The sequence below is a fragment of the Cryptotermes secundus genome, unplaced genomic scaffold (genome assembly GCF_002891405.2).
Source record: "Cryptotermes secundus unplaced genomic scaffold, Csec_1.0 scaffold395, whole genome shotgun sequence".
Taxonomy (NCBI): domain Eukaryota; kingdom Metazoa; phylum Arthropoda; class Insecta; order Blattodea; family Kalotermitidae; genus Cryptotermes; species Cryptotermes secundus.
Genome location: NW_019742967.1, coordinates 690,895 through 711,261, shown reverse-complemented (window position 1 = coordinate 711,261; position 20,367 = coordinate 690,895). Strand labels below are relative to the sequence as shown.

Genomic DNA, 20,367 nt, shown 5'->3' with positions numbered 1-20,367 from the left:
TCAAACCCCTGTCCCCTCAAACCCATTGACTTCACTTCCGACAAGTCATTTTCATTCTGTTGCCATGACAACAAGGGACGCGAAAGAGTGGTACATTAAAGAGGACGAAATGTAATAATAAGAAATATATTATTTAGATAACAAAGCATTACGTTGCGCTCAAATTTTATTAAATTAAGCGACTAGATTTATACCCACTAATGTGTTATTAATTTGTGTCTTTATTAGAAAACATTCTAAATATGAGTATAATCCATGAGGATTTGGAGCCTGGTGTCATTGACACAACAATGATAATGAAAGCACTGGAAGAAGAGAGACCGGCAGGGGAAGAGGGCAGATTGGTAGACGAGGAAGGAATTGTACTTCAAGAGATTATAAGGCTCCGACTGGAGTTTTTAAGTTAGTTAACATTTCTACAAATGTATTATATTAGGCCCCAAAACTGTATTTGCATTTATCATATTGTTTACATCATCTGCAGGTAGGAGATAATTTACATATGATTTACAATTAAAATTTCCCTTTTTTTGGACTTTCATGAGACTGTCTTTTATAGTAAATACAACATCATAATGAAATGCCTAATGTACATTGCAGATGTTAATAAAAAGGAATTATGTTTTTCAACATTTTTTTTTTTCTGGCCTAAGTTTTTTGGAAAGCTTTAACCCGTTATATAATGGTGTCTGGTTTTAATAAGATTGTAGGATCTGAGGTTTACTAAGATCCTTGTTCAGATTCCTTTCCACTAGATATTTTGTATTATAAACAAACTAGTGGCCATCTTCTAGTGCACTCAGTCTCACTTGTCACTTCACTACATGTTTCGGCATCACTGTGCCATCCTCAGGTGTGTCATTTACGTTAAACTATTGCACTGCTTGCCATCATGTGTCGTTTATAAAATGATTTAAAATGTATATTCATCATGTACTATAATAAAATTTATATATTAAAATTTTGTTAAGATTTATCATCTTATACATTGTATTTCAAACTCACTTATTATATCAATCTTCCGCTATGGGAGTCATTCTTCCTATATTTTGTGTATACCTGCAACGTGAAAATGTTACTTATTAATGTTACGTTTTGACTGCTGTTACGTGTTGTTTTATAATGTTTAGTACTCACTGCGTCTTGTGATGTGTCCTTCTCTTGTGGCTGCGTGTGTTGTATAAGATGATAATCTTAACANCATTTTACTTTAAATGTTTTAAACTTTTAAATATTTTAACATTGACGGTTTAATTTGAAAAGAGCCTATCATTTTACTTTAAATGTTTTAAACTTTTAAATATTTTAACATTGACGGTTTAGTTTGGAAAGAGCCTAACATTTTACTTTAAATGTTTTAAACTTTTAAACTTTTAAATATTTTAACATTGACGGCTTAATTTGAGGGCAATTTTCAGATGGAATGCAAGAGTTGTACGTGCATTCAACGTTACTAGAAAGTGTTGTGCTTTTACACTTCGACATCTGTAACAGCGTCCACGCAGCTTACATACTGTGTACATTAAACAACGCCAGTATTTTCATGTGTTTGTAATACGTGCCTCTGATGATGGTTTCTCTTGAACCGAAACATGTAAGGCAAGTGAGATAAATAAGTGACCTAAAAACACTGTTACACTCGACGGATTTTTCATTGACAATTTATATAAATTTTATTATTAGTACATGACGAAGATACATTTTAAATCATTTTATAAACGACACATGATGGCGAGCAATGGAATAGTTTAACGTAAATGACACACCTGAGGATGGCACAGTGATGCCGAAAGATGTAGTGAAGTGACAAGTGAGATTGTGTGCACTAGAAGATGGTCAATACATACACATCATGGACGTGAATCGGTGCAACAGGACGGTAAAATACAACAAACTAGTGGGTCTTAAATTATTCATCTGTGAACATTCACACTTCTTCTGTTAAAATGCATTAATAGTAACAGATAAAAGAAAAATAAAATAACAGAAAATGGTAATATATTTTTTAATATATTTTTTAAAGTGTTCTCATTGTTTCCATCCCATGCTGAAACTCTAACACACAGGGCATCAAAACCTGGAGCTGGGCTGGGTGACGATGTTGAGCTGTCTAGGAAACGACTTCCAAGGGAGCTGGAAATACTCGTATTATATAGAATTTGTTTAAAATTATAAATTATATTGTTGCATTTATTTATTTAACAATGATCAGTAGCTCAGACTATATAGTGTCAAGTTGTAGGATGATTAGTGAGTAATGGATTATAAAGAATATAGAATGAAGTGGTCATGACCTACTTAAGGTACTTTCTCAGTATTTATCTTGAAGGACTCCAACAGACCATGAAAAGACCTGAGTCACGGTAGCTGGGGTCTCACCCAACATTTGAACTCCTGTATACACATTGGCGCAGCATAAACACGAATGTTCTGGAGGAACCAATTTCAAACCTAGATTGGGTTACAGGCTACCGCAACTGATATTCAAGTTATACAGTCATGAAGTAAACTACAAATAAATATAACTACACCTACTTTCTTCTTCCTTTCTCTTTCCTCCTGCCCTCATTGTCAACCCTGTGTCTCACATTTCATTAAAATGATATGTATGTGTATGTCTGGATTTCTTCAGATATCCTGAAGATTGATCATTTGTGGATGATGACATCATTAGTGAAGCTTCACCTTGGTAATAACATGATTGAGAAGATTGAAGGTTTAAGCTTTTTGGCAAATTTAAAGGAACTTGACCTGTCATTCAACAATATTGAAATTATTGAAAATCTGGAAGTACTCGTGAAACTGGAAGTATTAACATTGTTTGAAAATCGAATCAGTAAACTGGAGAACATGGAAACTCTCGTGAACCTCATGATCTTCAGCATCGGAAATAATCAAATTGAAGATCGTAATGATGTAAGTAAGGGGTGGTTAGTTGCAAAGGCTTCCCTGTGCTGTTTATTTTTGTGTGTGGGTGTTTTTCCAATACTCAGATTTAAAAATCAAAGTAGTGATTTTCTGGAGTTCATTATTTAATGAGGCTATCAGTATCGAGACCACACAGTATTAGCAGGACATGTAAAGAAGGAACTAATTTCTCAAAATCTAGCACAGTGAACCCTTCTCCAACACAAATTCAATTATGCATGTGAACACAATTACTTGTCAAACACAAAAAATTAAATTATATGCACGAAAAGAATATGGAAAATATCACTACTGGTCAAGAAGCTACAGGTTTCACTTTTGTGTATGCATTCGTATTACTAACTTCGTTTGTTGTTTAGTTTGGAACATGTAACAGTGCAAATATCCAGGTGTGATCCCTTTTAGTTGATCCAACATGAATTCACTGAAGGTGCTTCTTGCAAGGGATGAATCCACTGTGCTGAAGGAAACTTCACTTTGTGTACAAAAAATGTAAATTTTCTGTCCTGTTTCCTCTAACAGACCTAACAGAGAATGCTAAACAATATTAAGAAATTTACTGTGTACTCTTTATCAATATGTATGGTAGCCATGGCCGTTAAAATGATGTGCAGCTGTCCGGTGCTGCTCAAATCTTCATTCCCAATTCCATTTCTGAGCGTTATTCCTTCTTTAAAGCTGGAGCCACTCTATAGCATGCACTTCTGCCTGTTATTTACAATTACTGATAGGCAATATACTTCAGGGAGACACGGTGTGCCAAATATATAGTTCTATGTGTCTTTTTATATGCAGGTGATTTATTTACGTCAATTTTCTCATCTGTACTCCCTGAATATGGCAGGGAACCCTTGTGTATGCAATGGAAACAGAGATTTTCGAGTTTACATTTGTGCCTTCTTACCAAAGCTGACCTACTATGAGTATCGTATCATTTCAGCAGAAGAACGAGCAATAGCGGAAGGCAGCTATAAGTAAGTTTCAACTTTCATATAATATGAGTTAAGGCAATTAGATAACAGAATTAAATTGCAGATTTTAAATGCATAATAAGCATGATTCCTTTCAGTCATAACACATACAACTAGAAGACATAAATAGCAGTCTACCTGTATATTTCTATATACATATATATGAATATACTCTAATTATGTTTAGTTTGCTAAATAACCACCATCACGTGGGAATATACATAAAATTATACAAGTCTAGAAAGGAACTCTATTTTGTTAGGGATATTGTGCCCAATCAGTGATTCAAGTCAGATTGACCTTGAATAGTATTTAACATTCAATGTTATATACTTCAAGATAGATCAGACTCAAAACACACACATCAATGGGACGGAATGTTGACATTGACTGGGCAACATGTAAATTTGTTTCTCAGGGATATTCTACAGCAGCTAGAAGAAACAGAAGAAAAGAAAAGACAAACAAGAGAGGATGCTGAAGCTCGGACTATGGAACTGGCTCGCCATACGGAAGCGTTTGTTGAGAACCTTGATGGAGACCAGTTATTCAGTGCCATGTTTACAAATGATACAGACAGCAAAGCACTCTTTACAATGGGAGATGTAGCAACAGATGTTTATAATAAGTATCCTTTCACTACTCATGAAAGCTCCAATAGTGGGCTTTTGTGACAACCCTTCTTGTTTAGATGTTTCCACTAAGTGGGTCAAGTAGTAACTAAGCCTCTGCATTAGTTTCTGTGCTTCCAAACATCCTTCTCCTCAGTCCAGCGCATAAGGCTGACAACCCCACTGCCATCTGTGAGCAGGCTGTCTAGAAAATATAGGAACCTCGACATCTCTTAACCCTATGGGCCTTCACTGCCTGTTACAGGGAGAGCTTTCATTTGCCTTCCCTTTTTTATTCTGCTCCAAATTGTTGAGGAAACTGGATCAGTTTTCCTCAAGTTACTGTGCCTGTCTTCTCCTCTTACCCATGCATTTCCTTAACTTGTTGTAACTTAGGTTTCATGATGAAGCAATGAATGTGATCCGTCAGCTTTTCAAGGTGGGACTGGAGCAACATGAGATTCGACAGGAAGAGATAAGACAATATTACCAGTGTGTGGATGCGGCTAAAGAGATGAACACAGTTTCATGCCAACAGTAAGTGAAGAACACAAGCATTCCCAGGGACACAGAAAAACAGTTTGAGACTGAAGTTTCTCAGTTGCAGACTATTAGATTTGTCTTATTGGTTGTTATGCAGTGTAGAAGTAGCTCTTTTACCTTGAAGCTGAAGACATAAATTCCTCTAAAACACTGTTATCCACATACCACACTGCACAGTGTCACAACCCAAAAAATCTAAATTTATCTTTTTCCTTTGAATGAGCAGGTACACAGAAAATTTTCTGGAGAGAAAAGCTGAGATATTTTTGAAGATTCGCAATATCCTAAAATCTATACAAGACTTGCTGGACATGGAAGAAAGTGCTGCTCAGGTGGAATATGTTGCCAGGGTGCAGATCTTGAGTGACCAGTTTAATAAGGAATGCCAAACAGCTTGGTATGAGCTCATGGCACAAGAGCTCACACTCTACGAACAACTGGAGGTAACTATTGAATTGTCTGCTTTGATAAAGGTAAAGCTATCTCTGTGAGACGCCATGGAAGGCTATAGGCTTGTAAGACATCATGGCTGTCACATTTTCTAGACATTCAGTTCATAGATGGTGGTCAGGTTGTCAGCCTTATGTGCCAACCACACTTTACTCCCAGGAAGATTCCTGGTATTCATTTCCCTTACAGGCTGAGTTGACCCCAGGGCCAAAGTGCAGCTGGGAAGGATCAGGTCAATTGAAAAATCCAATGACTTCATTGGGATTCAAGCCTGCGATCTTCTGACTTGTAGCATGTCTCAACTAACTACACTACTGCATGCCCCCTCTAGTTATGGTACATGCATAATATATGTATAGCCCTCAAGGGACATTCTGAAATCATGATTTTAATGAATGTGTATGCCATGATCTTGACAGTTCTGGATGCAAAGCTTGATAAACATATACATGAAGGCTTTTCTTTTTTTAAGTTTGTATTAGTTCATTATGGACAATTCTTTCATGTCAATGAAGATGATTAGCAAGGATCTGACTTTAACATTCATAGTTCACTTCTCTTGAAGACACTTTAAACATCCGCATCAGATATCTGGGTTTCTGTTTGTGGATCAAACTGAGAAATGAAGGTCTCCTTTACTAGTCACAATTTTTTACACATTCAAAACAAAATTTTGACATATTAGCTTCAACAATTCTCTAAAAAGCACTGAGTAAATTTATTTTTCCATTTTTGACATATAAAACATTTACCGCAAACATAATACAGAATGAATCCCAGTGACTGTTTAACACAAAATTTTTTAATTATGTAGTGAAGGGATTCAACACACACTGATTCACTAGTGCTGCCAATTAGTGGACAGAAGTATCAGTCAAGTTACTGTTCTCATGGCTAAGGCTGTACTGTCACTAGCATTCTCTTACTAACATCAATAAATGTAGAAAGGCGACGTCAATGATCTTTACATTTCTTTTAATAACAGGAGGTAAATGGCAGTTTTCAACAGAACATGACTAACCTGGTATCTGCCTTCATCAAGGCAGCACAATCGTTCTTTGTCCAAATTCGAAATCTGGAAGCTAGTTATAGTGAAGAACTGTCGGAAGTTGCCCATGCATACCTTACCAATTTAAATGCTGGAACCGTTCTGGCAGTGCCAGAGCTAAAGCAGGTATTTATATTTTTATATTTTCTATATACTGTCAAGAGTACTGGAGTGGTCTATTTCCACCTCTGGGCAAAATCAACACACATCTCCGATACTCCGTGTCATGTTGCACTGTCTCCACATACTTCCACAGGTTTCCTTTACTTGCGAATGAGAGATATCTGAACGTGTTTTGTTCTATGTCTCATTCAATTTTCAGTCACTTCTCTTAACCTCACACACAATTTCCTGAAAATTTGTCTTGATGGACACTCCAATATTCGGGTGATTCGTACATAAAATCAGATATTACCATGAAGACTCCTGTCTTCTCACCTGCGATGCCTTATAGTCTAGTAGACAGTTACTAATATTTGTCCAAGGCCGCGCCATAGCTCAAGCGGTTAGTCGCTGGCTATTCACCGTGGCGGCCCGGGTTCGATCCCAGGTCTGGTCAAATGGGGTTTGTGGTGGACAAAGTGGCGCTGGGGCAGGTTTTCTCCGAGTACTTCGGTTTCCCCTGCCAATCTTCATTCCGCCAATTGCTCCACAATCACCCTCACCTATCATCTGGGGCTGGTACAATTGGCCAGAAGTGGCCGCAGTGCAAGGGACTTAGTCCCACCCCACTAGCAATAAAAAAAAAAAACAACAAATCTGTCCACCTGTGGTGCAATGGTGAAAATACATCGGAGCCATCCAGAACAGAATTATGGGTCATCAAAATCTGTCCTTTACCTTGGATTTATTTTCTTTTATTTAATCTTACACCTGCAAGTGTTCACAATACCGACTGAAATGATTGCTTTATTTCCACCATCTTCTGGTCTTATTCTAACTGAAATTTATTCTGCACTTGTTTTCAATATTAAACTGAAGAAAATCTTAAATAGACAAAATTAAACACTGTCATCACTGACCGAAGATAATCGAAATTAAACATTACAAGCAAAAACCTTAAATCGTGGAACATTATATCGGGGTTCTACTATGCAGAAATAATTGCAAATATGGCCCATGTTGTTTCATGTTCAGGATATGAATTTGCAACCAACACGCAAACCTCTGTATTCATCACAGAGCACTACCGGGTTTCAGAGGAGTGTCTCACCTCCATTTTCAGGGTTGAAGAGTAAGCCAAGGAAGACATGAACAGAAACAGGTGGAAAGCTAAGATGAAACTGATTTGCTCCTCCAAACACTGGGCTCTCTTTGAACTGTACGGTGTTACACATCCCAGAAGACTGCAGTCTTCATACTCACTGTTGTGTGAAACTCATATCCAAATTTTAATTGTTTATACCAGAACTACAATATTAATAATAAGACTTAACAAAACCTCATGTAGTGAACACAGCATTAGAATAAGTTCTGACTGCAGTGTTCTAGCAACAAATTACATACATAAATTTATATTGTAATATTTCTCTTCCAGATCATGCTCAACAAAGAATCACTGAATAGTGCTATAACACAATCACATGACACCCATATACAAACCATTGATAGCCGTGAGGATGAACTGGTGACAAGGATTCGAAAATGGGTCGAAAGTTACTGTGACCAAATCGCTACGTAAGTATACCAGTATGTGCCTGTAGTCTATACACTACCAACCTTTCCAAGGACTACCGAGACCTGTTACATGACAAAACAGCATCTTTTTCCCTTCTGGTTTATATGTTACATCATTTTTGAAACCCTGTTTCAGTCCAGTCTTGTTTTAACAATAAATTACAAACAGAAAACTGGAGGTTCAGGTTATCCTCTTGTAGAGTCCCAAATCAACCCTCTGCTCCCCCTAAAATTAAAATACTTGCTAAAAACTGGTTGATAGCAAAATACAATAATGTTTAAACTGATTAATCAAAGGGTTAATAAAGTTCTCCCCATGCTTAATTAAGCATCATGCCATAAATGCATATGGGGATGGAGATACAGCTCCAGGCATTCTTAACCTCACCACTGGATGCAAGTGAGTGGTCAGCTAAACACACCCCCAGCAGCTTTAAAGCCCCAGGAAAGAGCCTGCAGTCAGAATGGTTACAGTGGACACTAACAAACGCCTACTGGGACTCCAGTCTTGGTTCCCTGAATGTAGAACCTGTGGCCTGTCTAAGCTACTCTACACCTCACTACGAAATGGACACTGAAATTGAAAAACACTGGACATGCTGATAGAGAGCAAAATCTACCCCACAGCAACACTGATGTCACCTAAAGATGTCCACAGATCAGTGCCTTCCACACACCCCTTGAGTCATTACACCTCCCCCCCACCAGTGTTAAGGTAAAAAGGTAAAGCTATCCCTGTAACAGGCCGTAAAGGTCTGTAGGGTTGTGAGACGTCAACGCTCCCACATTTTAGACGGTCGGCTCACAGATGGCGGTAAGGATGTCAGCCTTACACACCAGCTGCCCTTTACACCCCAGGAATATTCCTGATACTCATTTCTGTTAGAGGCTGAGTCGACCCCAGGGCCATAGTGCATCTGGAAGGATTAGGTCAACTGAAAAAAAAAATCCACTCATCAGGATTCCAACCCATGACTTTCCAGCTTGTAGCACAGTGCCCCCCCCCCTTCATGTGAACTTCCCTTCTTTCCCCATCCAGCCATTTAACCAGTGGGTTTACACAATGCCCGTAGCAACAGCCAGCTGATCACCTTAGCTTAAAATAAACATTTGGACTGGTTTACATGAGCCAGAGGAAGTTGACACAGGAAAGCTTCCCCCCTCACCGAAGGGACTTCCTTCTGTGGTCTCAGTATGTCTGAACTATCAACATATTCAGCAAATGAATACATGGCTAATTATTCTATCGGTTCCTTTTTCATTTATATTTATGCAGAAACTTGGACGTGTGGAATTTGGTAAGTACTTTTGATTTATGGAAATTATACCGCACACTGTTTTTGCAGAGGTGAAGTGCAGCGCTCTCGTCAGAGAGTCATAGAAATCAATCACTTCTTAGACATCCAAAGGGAGCAATTTGAAGATCTTCAGACTTTACTGCTGAATGCCATGGCATCTCTACTGCCCTCTGAGGAGCAACACAGTGAAACAGAACAAAAGCCGGAACCTCAGACTGCAGTTCCTCAACCCCTGGCAAGAGACAGCAAAGATGCACCTACCAATGCTGTACTATCCAAGACCTCAACCACAGACGCAACTGCGGACGTCAACTCTGCTGTGGAACCAGAAACTAAAGGTGAAAATAAAAAGCCAGCCGACTGGACAGTCAACAAGATTTCAGCACTGCAAAAAGTTTAAATAAGAATTTTAAATTTTTAGTGTTTCATAAATTTCTGGATACGTTATACGCAAGCACTTCTCAATTTACATTTCTGACAATTAACTATACAATTTATACACATCTTTAATAACATGATTTATATTTCATTTCTTAAGTATAAAAATATGTAACATCTCATTTTTTTGGCATTACCATGTATATATGAAGCAGTTCCTCACAGGCTTATAACAGGCTCTAATCTCATGTACATAATTAATTCAACAGTTTCTGTATGCCTCCTCTGTACCTGGCATTCTGAATGCTCCTAGCTGTTGCTAACAGCTCTGATGAACACAGAATGTTAAGTGCAACTTGGGTTTAACAGGGAACCGGGATATCAACACAACACATCACGAATCAATGCCTCACCACACAACGAAAAGAGTAACAACCTAACAACATAATTGCAGATTCCTAACCAACTACGAAGAATTTTAACAAATTTTAACTCAACAATTTGTCTCAATTAAAATCTGTATATAAAACTTTGACTCAATTTCATGTACTATGACCAATGTAATAGTAGTTTCCTCAACATGTTGTTATGCCTTCTGAGGATGGTCATTTACTCACCGAAACATGTAAAGGCATCATATAAATATATATTTGAGTGACAAGAGATGGTGTCAAATCATTCTATAATAAGCAGAATGGTTAGTGCATTCTAGAAGTGCCACCAGAGCTGTTCCTGCATCGCAAGGTCATGCGTCTGCCATGATGTTGTAACAGATTTTACAGAATTAAAAAATCCAAGGCTTGGGTAGCATTCAGTGGCCTAACATTCATATTAAATTTCATCAAGATCCATGCAGCAGTTTTCAGCTGAATCATTCAGACAAAGACACATGACCTCCACTACTTCCATCATTCTACACATGCGCACTGTGCCAAGAGCAATTTGAGCAACTGAGCTAACATGTGGGTTGTTAACACTATGTAATTTGATGAAAATCCACTGATGTTTCAGAGGAATATATTGATCCCATCTTCAGGATCGAAGAGGAAGCCAAGCAAGAAACCAGCAACTTGCAACCTGCTTACTGACTGTTTCTTTCTTAATTTGCTCTTCAACCCTCGAGACGGAAGTGGAAAGTTCCTCCAAAATGCCTTTAGACTTCTACCAAACTGCACGGCATTGCAATTCGGAAGATGATATCTGTCAATTAACACTTCCTTTTAGATCTGAAATGCTATAATTCCAACTGACATTACGACCTCTCCGCTTTGAAATGGTAAGCAAGCAGTGAGTAGCATCAATACAAAATAAAGTGGGAGATTTCAGGAAATTTTCTCTCTACATCGCCACTTCTGTATCGATGCAATGATTGTCTGACATGACCACATTATCAGGAGCCAACAAACATCGACTCAGTTCATCAGTCGCACAAAAATTCTACCTTGGCAGGTAAGAATATTTGTGAGACATTTCTCCACAAAATGAAAGCATGCGTATCCACGCCCCTCCAACTGCTCTAATCCAGCATATTACCCATCACACAACATACAAGTATATAAAATTCTGTCCCTTATATCGGACAGTACGTATACATAATATCACTTAGTGTTTGACATCTGTTAGAAAATAAAGAGAGAGCAGAGGTTATTTATTTTTTCTTCTTGAGTGACTCCAGGTACAGATCAAGCCCCTTCTGTACTGCAGGAAGGGTCACAAACCCCATGAATTCTTGCAAGTCCTTCTGTCTGTTGGCAACAAGCCATTCCAGGGGCTCCTGTCTACAGGACAACTTTGCCAACTTACGTGCTGTTGCTGCAAAATTACAAGCAGAATGTTACTAGCAATCCTGTCAAATTCATAACTGTAATCACGTAACAATACCCCCCCCCTTCTCCACTTCCTTCAGGTTGTAAGGAAAGGCAACATCATGGTAACATTACGTCAGCATGTCCTCCCGCACAAAACATATAAGGGTGGTTCATACTTGATCCGGCATCTCTGGTACCCATCTTGCACTCACTTTCTGAAATTTAAGGTGTTTGTGAATGACTTCTCTATAGTACCAATGCTGACTGTTCTTCACCTGCAAGATTTTAAACACAGGAACACAGGAGTTGTACAGAGAGGCTTATTAGCTGTGTTAATGTTCATACTAATGACTGACGTTCGCAGATACAGGTGGATTGTTCAGCGTTACAGCTGTCCCTGAACACAGGAAGCCACTCATTCAAAAGTGTTTCACAGTCTCTCATTCCTGAACTATACAGTATGTCTTCAGTGAACATCAGCCATCCTAAGTCCTGTTTCATCAGCTACAGTGTGATGTTTGTAAACAAGAACCCAATGTTCAGAATGATGATAATGTGAAGTATTACAGGGCTGCAGCCATTCTGGTGAAACATTTCTAACACAGGATATTCATTTAAAAAATTCATCCTATCTTATCACATGTTACTCCTCCACCTTCTTACCAACTGTAATGTATGCATGTCACACTGTGACTAAGCTCACGTGTGCATGTGTGGTTATGCGTAAGAGAGAGAGCATGAAATGACCATGCAAGACTGACATCAATCCATACAGTTCATGACAGACAGTGAAAATTTGGGGTCAGTCTTGAAGCACCTATATACACATCACACATACAGTATTCCATTCAAACGCACATTCGCAGTCTTGCTAAAAAAAGAACTCAATAACAAAACAATTTATTGCGATTGCATAATTTGTCCTTTAAACTCTGTCTATTGCAGCGTCCCACTAACCACTATACAAATATCATTACCACCGAGTTAAAATTAGGATGTCAGCGCTATTGTAGCAGCAGATTTCAATCCCTAGTTCCTGGGCAATAAATGGTAAAGGCCATACATGATCCCCCCCCCAAACACTGGTCTGTTCCCTAAATTCTAGTGAACAGTATATAAAACTTGATCTGCCCTTAACAGCAAACTTACTGCAGAAATTTTAATTAAAACAAATCATGAACAACAGCACTTCAAAGTTATACTTACTGGATATTTTTGACATTCTAAGCAAAAACTTCTCAGCCTTAGCTATGGCATCAGCTTTATCTGTTGCTATTTCATCTATTAATCCAATTTTTAAGGCTTCATCGGTTGTGAACAGTTGGCCCGTTGAAAGTGCTAGTTCAGTCTGCCGACTGGAAATTACATTCCTCATTGAATACTGAAACCTGTAATCAGAATGGTACACTCATACAGATCAGCAGTTGACAAACTGCAATGAAGTGTTCTCGGACAGTGTGCTGTGTTAACTTGGAACAGAATCATAACTTTTTGGGAAACTATCACTGCATCTGTCATGGATTAGATGTCAATCAGTGTGACACTGGAGACCAACAGTTTGCAAAAATGCTGGAAATCTGCTCCAACTTGCCACGGCTAAATGTACGAGAAGACATCACTGCACTTACTTTGATGAAAGCTTCAACTGTGTTCCCCAGAAGCCACACCTCTCACTGCAACCTCCAACTCAAAAGCAACTGAGATTAAAATTGACTTGGAATCAATGAAATTGAACATTAAATGAGTGAATACATTAAACTGAGGAATATTAAACGGGTGTTCCACTGTATTTAATATACAATCAAATGCAAATGAAGGATGATCATAAATGGTAAGCAGGTAAGGCCATGGTAGGAAAGTGGTCATGGCCCATTTTAAGCTATGTATGTTACTGACATTTGTCTGGAGGTGAGGAAATGTACAAGTGATCTGAGCCAGGAAAAAAAAAAAGGGTAAAGCTATCCCTTTAACAGGCCATGAAGGCCCATAGGGTTGTGAGACGTTGAGGGTCCCACATTTTCTAGAAAATCGGCTCAAAGATGGCGGTAAGGTTGTCAGCCTTATGTGCTGACCGCACTTTACTACCCAGGAAAATTATTTATTTAATCCCTGGTACTCATTTCTGTTAGAGGCTCAGTGAACCCCAGGGCCATAGTGCGGCCGGAAGGATTAGGTCAATTGAAAAAAATCCAATGACCTCATCAGTATTTGAACCCGCGACCTTCCGACTTGTAACATAGTGCCTTAACCACTACGCTACCGTGTGTCCCCGATCTGAGTCAGGTAGGCATGATAATTGCTAGACATAATTATAAGCTTTCCTTATTTGTGTAATGACTCATGAAATGGATGACGTAAATTGGTTGCTCACCATTTTGGGGCCACAATCCCCAGCTGGGTCTCATTAAGGCCGATTGTATATTTTGGGCCCACCATTACCCGGTACTCGCAGCTGAGAGCTAGCAAGCATCCACCTGCAGGGCTGTGACCCTGCACAAAGACACATTTGAGACTGTAATGCACCCAGCCTAAAACTTTCACAATATGCACAAATTTCACAATCCATCTGCACTTTGAGGTCTGAAAACGTCTGCTATTTTAGGCCATATTTATTGTTTTGTATGGTCTGATATTACACCAATGAGAACCTGTGAAGTCTTCTGGGGTGACACCGTGTAGTCTGGTACAGTTAGCATTTTGGAAGAATCTCCTTCTTCCATCTTCAGGGCAGAAAATGGAGGCAGTAGGTTCCTCTGAAATGTTAGCAGCTATCTACCAAACTACGTGATGTCACGCCCTATAGGACGATAGTTAGGGGCCATGATACACATGATATACAACAGAAAGCAAACAAACCGTGCATTTAGACAAGACTTATGCTCTCGGATTTCAGGTCCTCACAGTGATAACTATGAACAGTACAATCTCTTTGGTTGTCAACGCTCTGCTCACCACCTCTCTTGCTAGACTGACTCCACAACTCTGGAGATGGGGGCAATATGCTCCTCCGAAACGTCAGTGGACTACTACTGAGCTGCACGGCATTATAACCCGGAAGACTATAACTCTCTCTAGACTTACATTAATGGCAGCAACAGTCGGATATGAAGACCCAAACAACTTGAGCCACGTGTCTTGCAGAGTCGTCCAGAAGGCTGTCACTCTGTCTGGCTTTGGTTTGTACATCTCTAGAATATCCAGACCTGCACTGAATACTGTTGAAGAAGCCTGCAGTACAAAGATTACAACATAAATCAATCAAAGCAGCATTTGTGTCTGTTAGATCTGTGCCAGTCCATTTTAACTGCCTGTATTTGGATCCTAAACACTACTTATCCAATCCTTCAGCATCCGCCAAATCAAGGATTTTGAAAGTTCTCCATTAGTGACTGAAATTTGTTCAAAATCATTACAGCCGTTTCCAAGAATACTGCCATTCTGTATTTTGAAGCCTATATGAAGGGCCCCTATTTTGGGAGGTAGAACGTTTATGTTCATTGGGCACCGACATAAAACAAGTAACTCTTAAATACTGAACATGTATGAAATCTGTCCAACCATTCTGGTGCTAGGGGTGCACATACAGGCAGTGAAATAACACTCCAAAACCCACTTTTTTTTTGTATTCAGGCAAGTTGAAAATGTATAAATCTGCCAAAACCTCAACATTCATTCCTGCTATCACAATACATTCTCATACTATGTATGTGAGGTTTCTGAAGTCACCTGCATGGGCTGAAATGGGTCCGCAAAATTGAAGGTTTCTCTTGTTATGGCCTATTGTCAGCTGTCTTTCTCACACCTCTGGTAATGTGGATGTTCACTTACTGATGTAAGAATCATCCCTCGGCTTCTGTCCTTTTCTAGGGCATCGAATATTGTACACAGCTCTTGCAGCAACTCCAGGTTGAGGCTGTTCACTGGTAGCCGCTGCAATGTCACTGTTGAAATGCCTAGAAGAGAAACAACTGACTGTAAGCAGCAATAACTGAAAATTATTCTGCAGAAAAGCAATGTCTTTAAGAGCTACAAGCTGTTTTAGTGCAAACTACAAATAAGACTGAAAAGTTAACGAATTTCATCTTGGCTGAATTGGGTTCCTCCTCCTCCCACAGGAGATGTAACTCTGGGATACCATTTTGGGGGGAGTAGAAAAATCCAAAACAAACTTTCACACTGCTATTTAGACTCGAAATACCGAACTAAATCCTACTGAAGAGATGTACAAAAGAGAGCTTGGCACATCTGAATCCCCTTCCACGATAAATTATAGTCACTGTTACCCGTTTATTCCACATTACAAGTGACTCCTGTCATCAAGGCATCGAGACACGGAGAGTAGCTGCAAAAATATTGAATATGCAGCCACAGACAGCTCGGATGGTCCTACAGCCTGGGGGTTGGGCAGGCAAGCAAGCAACTTCTTGACATAACAAATCTGCACATTATACAACATTACATATGATTTCTGACTGGCTGGATTCATCTGGCTCAAGATGGTGTCCAGTACTGGCTCTTGGGAACACAGTAATGAAACTTTAAGCTACATAAAACATAGGAAATTTGTTGATTAGCTGTGTAACTGCCTGATTCTCAAGAAGGATGCTGCCCTATAGAGTCAGTCAGTTAATGAGGTCCCAATGTCAGCGACTGTACTCCACTGGGTTGTAACACTGTATAGTTCAGAGAGAACCTTAAGTTACACAACGACTTATTGCTCCAGCTTCATGATCAAAAAGTAAGCCAATTAAGACACTGGCAGAAGCAGGCAACAAGGTGATTCTCTCTGAATGACACATCATTACAACCATAGTTAATTAGTTAATTGGTTGCCTAATTACTTAAACTTAGTTGTCGTGCTCAAAGAAAAATGTTCCTATCAATTCAAATAATTCCTTACCTGTTTCTTCATTGACTGCCACATCAACCAACTTCTCACTTGAAGAAAAGCCCCTCTGAGGCCTGGTTGCATAGTGTCCCACACAACTGCGTGTCACTGCTGACATGTAAGGCTGCCAGCTCCATCGCAAAAGCCATGAACATTGCCTTCCAAGGGACATATTTCCTATAAGACATCAACATCTCATGTACTACACCACTACTGAACATGAGGCTACTACCCTCCTGACAGTCTACATGGTGTCATAACCCAAAAGACCACACAACATGAATTTGAAATCCTTTACAAATGAGGTCAGTTACCACAGTCTACTTTACAATGAAACTGTTAGGGTGTTCTGTCTGCATGTATTACACAGTACAATAACTATAAAGCTGATGAATTCGCATCAAACTAATCAGGTAAGGTATTTCGGAATCCTGTTAGAATAGGTATGTACATAATTTAGAATTTTGTAATAGTAAACCATCAGCAGCAGACTGTATCTTCTGTAACAAATTACATAACAACATAAAAAAAACAGGTAACAACAGCCAGTTTAAATGAAATGAAATGAAGGTTCTGGCTGGGATTCTTTTGGAGTCTAGGCTGGTTCAGATGCTGGAAATGGTTCGGGTGCTGGAATTGGTTTGTGTAGTGGAATTGGTTCAGGTGCTGGAACTGGTTTAGGTAGTGGAATTGGTTCAGGTAGTGGATTTGGTTCGGGTGCTGGAACTGGTTTGGGTAGTGGAATTGGTTCAGATGATCGGACTGGGGGGAATAATGCTTCTTTGAGGATCCCGCAAAAAATATGTGTAACGTGACTGTGACCGATTTAGTGTGTCTGACCTTTTTGCTTGTTTTGTTTAGCCTTGAAATTCAAATAGATCAATTCTCTCTTATTTCCCCACAGGACTTCTGACACCAGTTATCTCATGTTGGTGACTACAGACAGATTCTGGATTGATGGTAACACTTAAACACACAACAACACGACACCTTTACAAATCACTATCATACAAATACTAGTGTTCCCCTTCACAGTCTTCACTGCACTGCTTGGTAATGCCTTCCAACAGCACATGTTCCCCTTCCTCTGGGTTCCCAAACTGTCCCTGGCCTTAGCTACCAGCTTCTAACAGCAACAGCTCACAACAACTGACCCACAGCAGTCCTCTAATTGACTCATTTACTAACCAATTACTTTTCACTTCTTGCAACTCACCCTCACTTTATTTTTACTGTTGCTGATTTTTGCCAGCATAGTGATTCTTGGTTTTGAGTCCCATAAGACTCATGACCTTATTTTACTGCCTGACTGATGACCCTGGGAGCCCTCAAACTACTTGTCTCTCACTGACTGACTGACTGACTCATTCTGCTTATATATAACATTTTGGCATGGACCACATAGAAAAAACACCATTCCTCTGTTGCTGTGCCACTGGGGTTCCTATTATTGTTATATACTTACACTGCCATGAAAACATGCTTGTTTGCAGAGCCATTACTTAGCAATGGCTCTTTTATATTTGCTTATTCTGCAGTCACTGCCTATCAATTATTCTACATGTCACAGTATTTTGATCTACAGGATAAAATAAAAATGAGTGAATGAATTACACTACATTCACTTATTTGTTCACAACATTTCAGCCTCACACAGCCACCATCCGTTATGCTGAGTACATGATATAAGTTGTTTCACTATATTTTGCTCATGCTGAGAGAAGCTTAATTTTCTAAAATTAATGGTTCAATTAATAAAATGAATGGCATCAACAGATCAGACACATCAAATTTCAAGGAAATAACACTTGGATTTTAACAATAAAATTAAGTAATATAAGTAACTCTGTAATTCTAATACATTTCCAAATTCAATAGCTCTTCGACTATGTATCATATTTTAATAAAAATCCAGTAAAGATCTTACACGCTTTCAATGGGTCCTACATTCTTTGGCTATGGAACGAGTCACTGTACATACAAACACAATGACCAAGCCATAGTTCAAAAACACACAAAACATTTTTACATATAACCCTTATATCAATTTATAATTTTTCCATTTAAAATACATCAATAAAGTGGGCTTGTGACTAAAGTAATAATTTAAAGGTCGACTGAAAATCTCATCTGTTGGACGATACATTTTTTTTTTCAGTTATATCTTCCCTGATAACTGTAACTGGCATCAGTTTACAGTAGGCCAGTAATATCTTACCTTATATTGACATACTAACCTTTAAAGTGCAGTATGTTAACTAGAACTTAAAGATACTTTCGGTCACGAACTTCTTACATACGAAGACGAAACACGATTGGGGTGGCAAACAGTACTCTGCCACGCGTATTCTTACAAGAATCCGGACATACAACTGATAAAGATACTTCATGTGAAGTTTATGGCAAAGATTACTGAATATCAGGCAAATTGAAAACGAACACTGTCAACAAGGAACCTGTTTCTAGCGAATGGGGTAACATGCCTCATTTTACATACAGATAAGCGATACCAGAATGTAAAACTTGAATCCTATCAAAAATGAGTTATCCATTGATAATTTTAATTTCATTTGCTTTCAAATAATAGCAAATAATTATAACAAATAGATCAATCTCATATGATGTCCGTTATAGTGTATCATTACATAATGGTACAAAATAAATTAAGCTTACATGCTCAAACTTCGGTGGGTTCAACGAGACCCTTCACCACAAAAGTATTGTCTTCGGGGTTATTTTATTACCTTTTGAAGTCTTCTTACGCGCACATCTAATAGAAATTCTAATACTATGCTTTACTCAGCCGTTGCAAATGATTTATAGAATACAGTCTTACAACAGCCTATCCAACGACAAATTCGACCAACATGACGGTAACTCGTTTCTACAACAAACGCCACACTACCAGGACCGAACAGGACGCTGTAATCAGGAATGTAGCTACGTAGCTACCACTAGCTACGGTAATTAACATATCTCTCCATCAGATGATCACTGAATTGTACAGACCGGTACAGACCACGGCTCACTAAAATGAAATACAATCCCATGAGTACAGTATTACCAAATTCGGGCGCAGCACCTAAATATCGAATTAATTTAACATGACGAATATTGGCTTTTTCGGGAATACCGCTGTTTTATGGTAGACTGCTCAAACATCTATATTTTATTCGCGGTTTTTTGCATGTTATTCAACGCAGGTATAATTCTGATGTAGGAAAGTGCTTGTTTCCCATGGCAGCTGCAGGCACAATTAATCTGATACGCACATTGTAACATTTTTCAATCTGTCTACCCTCAGCATCACAGGCTCATCACTGATAAAAAACAATTGTGATCCTTTTCTTCCTAATCATCCTTCCCTTGGATCTGAGTGAACACCCTCCTACATAACCCAACCAATTTCTCACCCTTAAGATAGAAACAAAACGTTCTTCCAAAACTTTGGTATCCTTCTAAAAGATGGATGTCACAACCCAAACACAATAAAGACTACTTACTTACCCTCACACTGAATCACAGAAAGTTAGAACTCAAGTTCTCTGGCAGCGATTATGAGGAATAATACTACCTTCTATGATGCAACACTTCATGTCTGGTAAAATATAATCATCTCAGGGACACTTACCATCTCCATCTTCAAACCCAACTTAATGCTTGGTTCCTTACTCTTAGGCCTTGATGACAGTGTTATTTGGAAATGTCAGCAGCCTCTACCAGACCACATGGCATCTCAGATGCAGTATTCTCAAAATGAACTCATA

General features: G+C 38.8%; 2 protein-coding genes across 4 annotated transcripts; one reads left to right on the top strand and one right to left on the bottom strand.

Moving 5' to 3' along the window:
- Positions 1-24: 24 nt before the first annotated feature.
- LOC111873501 (dynein regulatory complex subunit 3) lies at positions 25-10,567 on the top strand. The gene is made up of 10 exons (XM_023868267.1): positions 25-111; positions 229-402; positions 2,633-2,916; positions 3,724-3,902; positions 4,318-4,527; positions 4,907-5,047; positions 5,280-5,496; positions 6,489-6,677; positions 8,089-8,228; positions 9,575-10,567. The coding sequence occupies exons 2-10, from the start codon at positions 243-245 to the stop codon at positions 9,924-9,926; spliced, it is 1,872 nt and encodes a 623-aa protein (XP_023724035.1). The 5' UTR covers positions 25-111; positions 229-242; the 3' UTR covers positions 9,927-10,567.
- Positions 10,104-19,629, bottom strand: LOC111873502 (enoyl-CoA delta isomerase 1, mitochondrial-like). 3 transcript variants are annotated; one of them, XM_023868269.2, is made up of 7 exons: positions 19,274-19,629; positions 16,613-16,777; positions 15,541-15,665; positions 14,794-14,940; positions 14,084-14,202; positions 12,919-13,100; positions 10,104-11,716 (listed from the first exon to the last, which is right to left on the bottom strand). In XM_023868269.2, the coding sequence occupies exons 2-7, from the start codon at positions 16,770-16,772 to the stop codon at positions 11,553-11,555; spliced, it is 897 nt and encodes a 298-aa protein (XP_023724037.1). In that variant the 5' UTR covers positions 16,773-16,777; positions 19,274-19,629; the 3' UTR covers positions 10,104-11,552. The 3 variants fall into 3 exon arrangements, with proteins under 3 accessions (XP_023724037.1, XP_023724038.1, XP_023724039.1); XM_023868270.2 differs by having other exon boundaries at positions 19,345-19,629; XM_023868271.2 differs by lacking the exon at positions 19,274-19,629 and adding an exon at positions 18,838-19,006.
- Between the last annotated feature and the right edge of the window lie 738 nt (positions 19,630-20,367).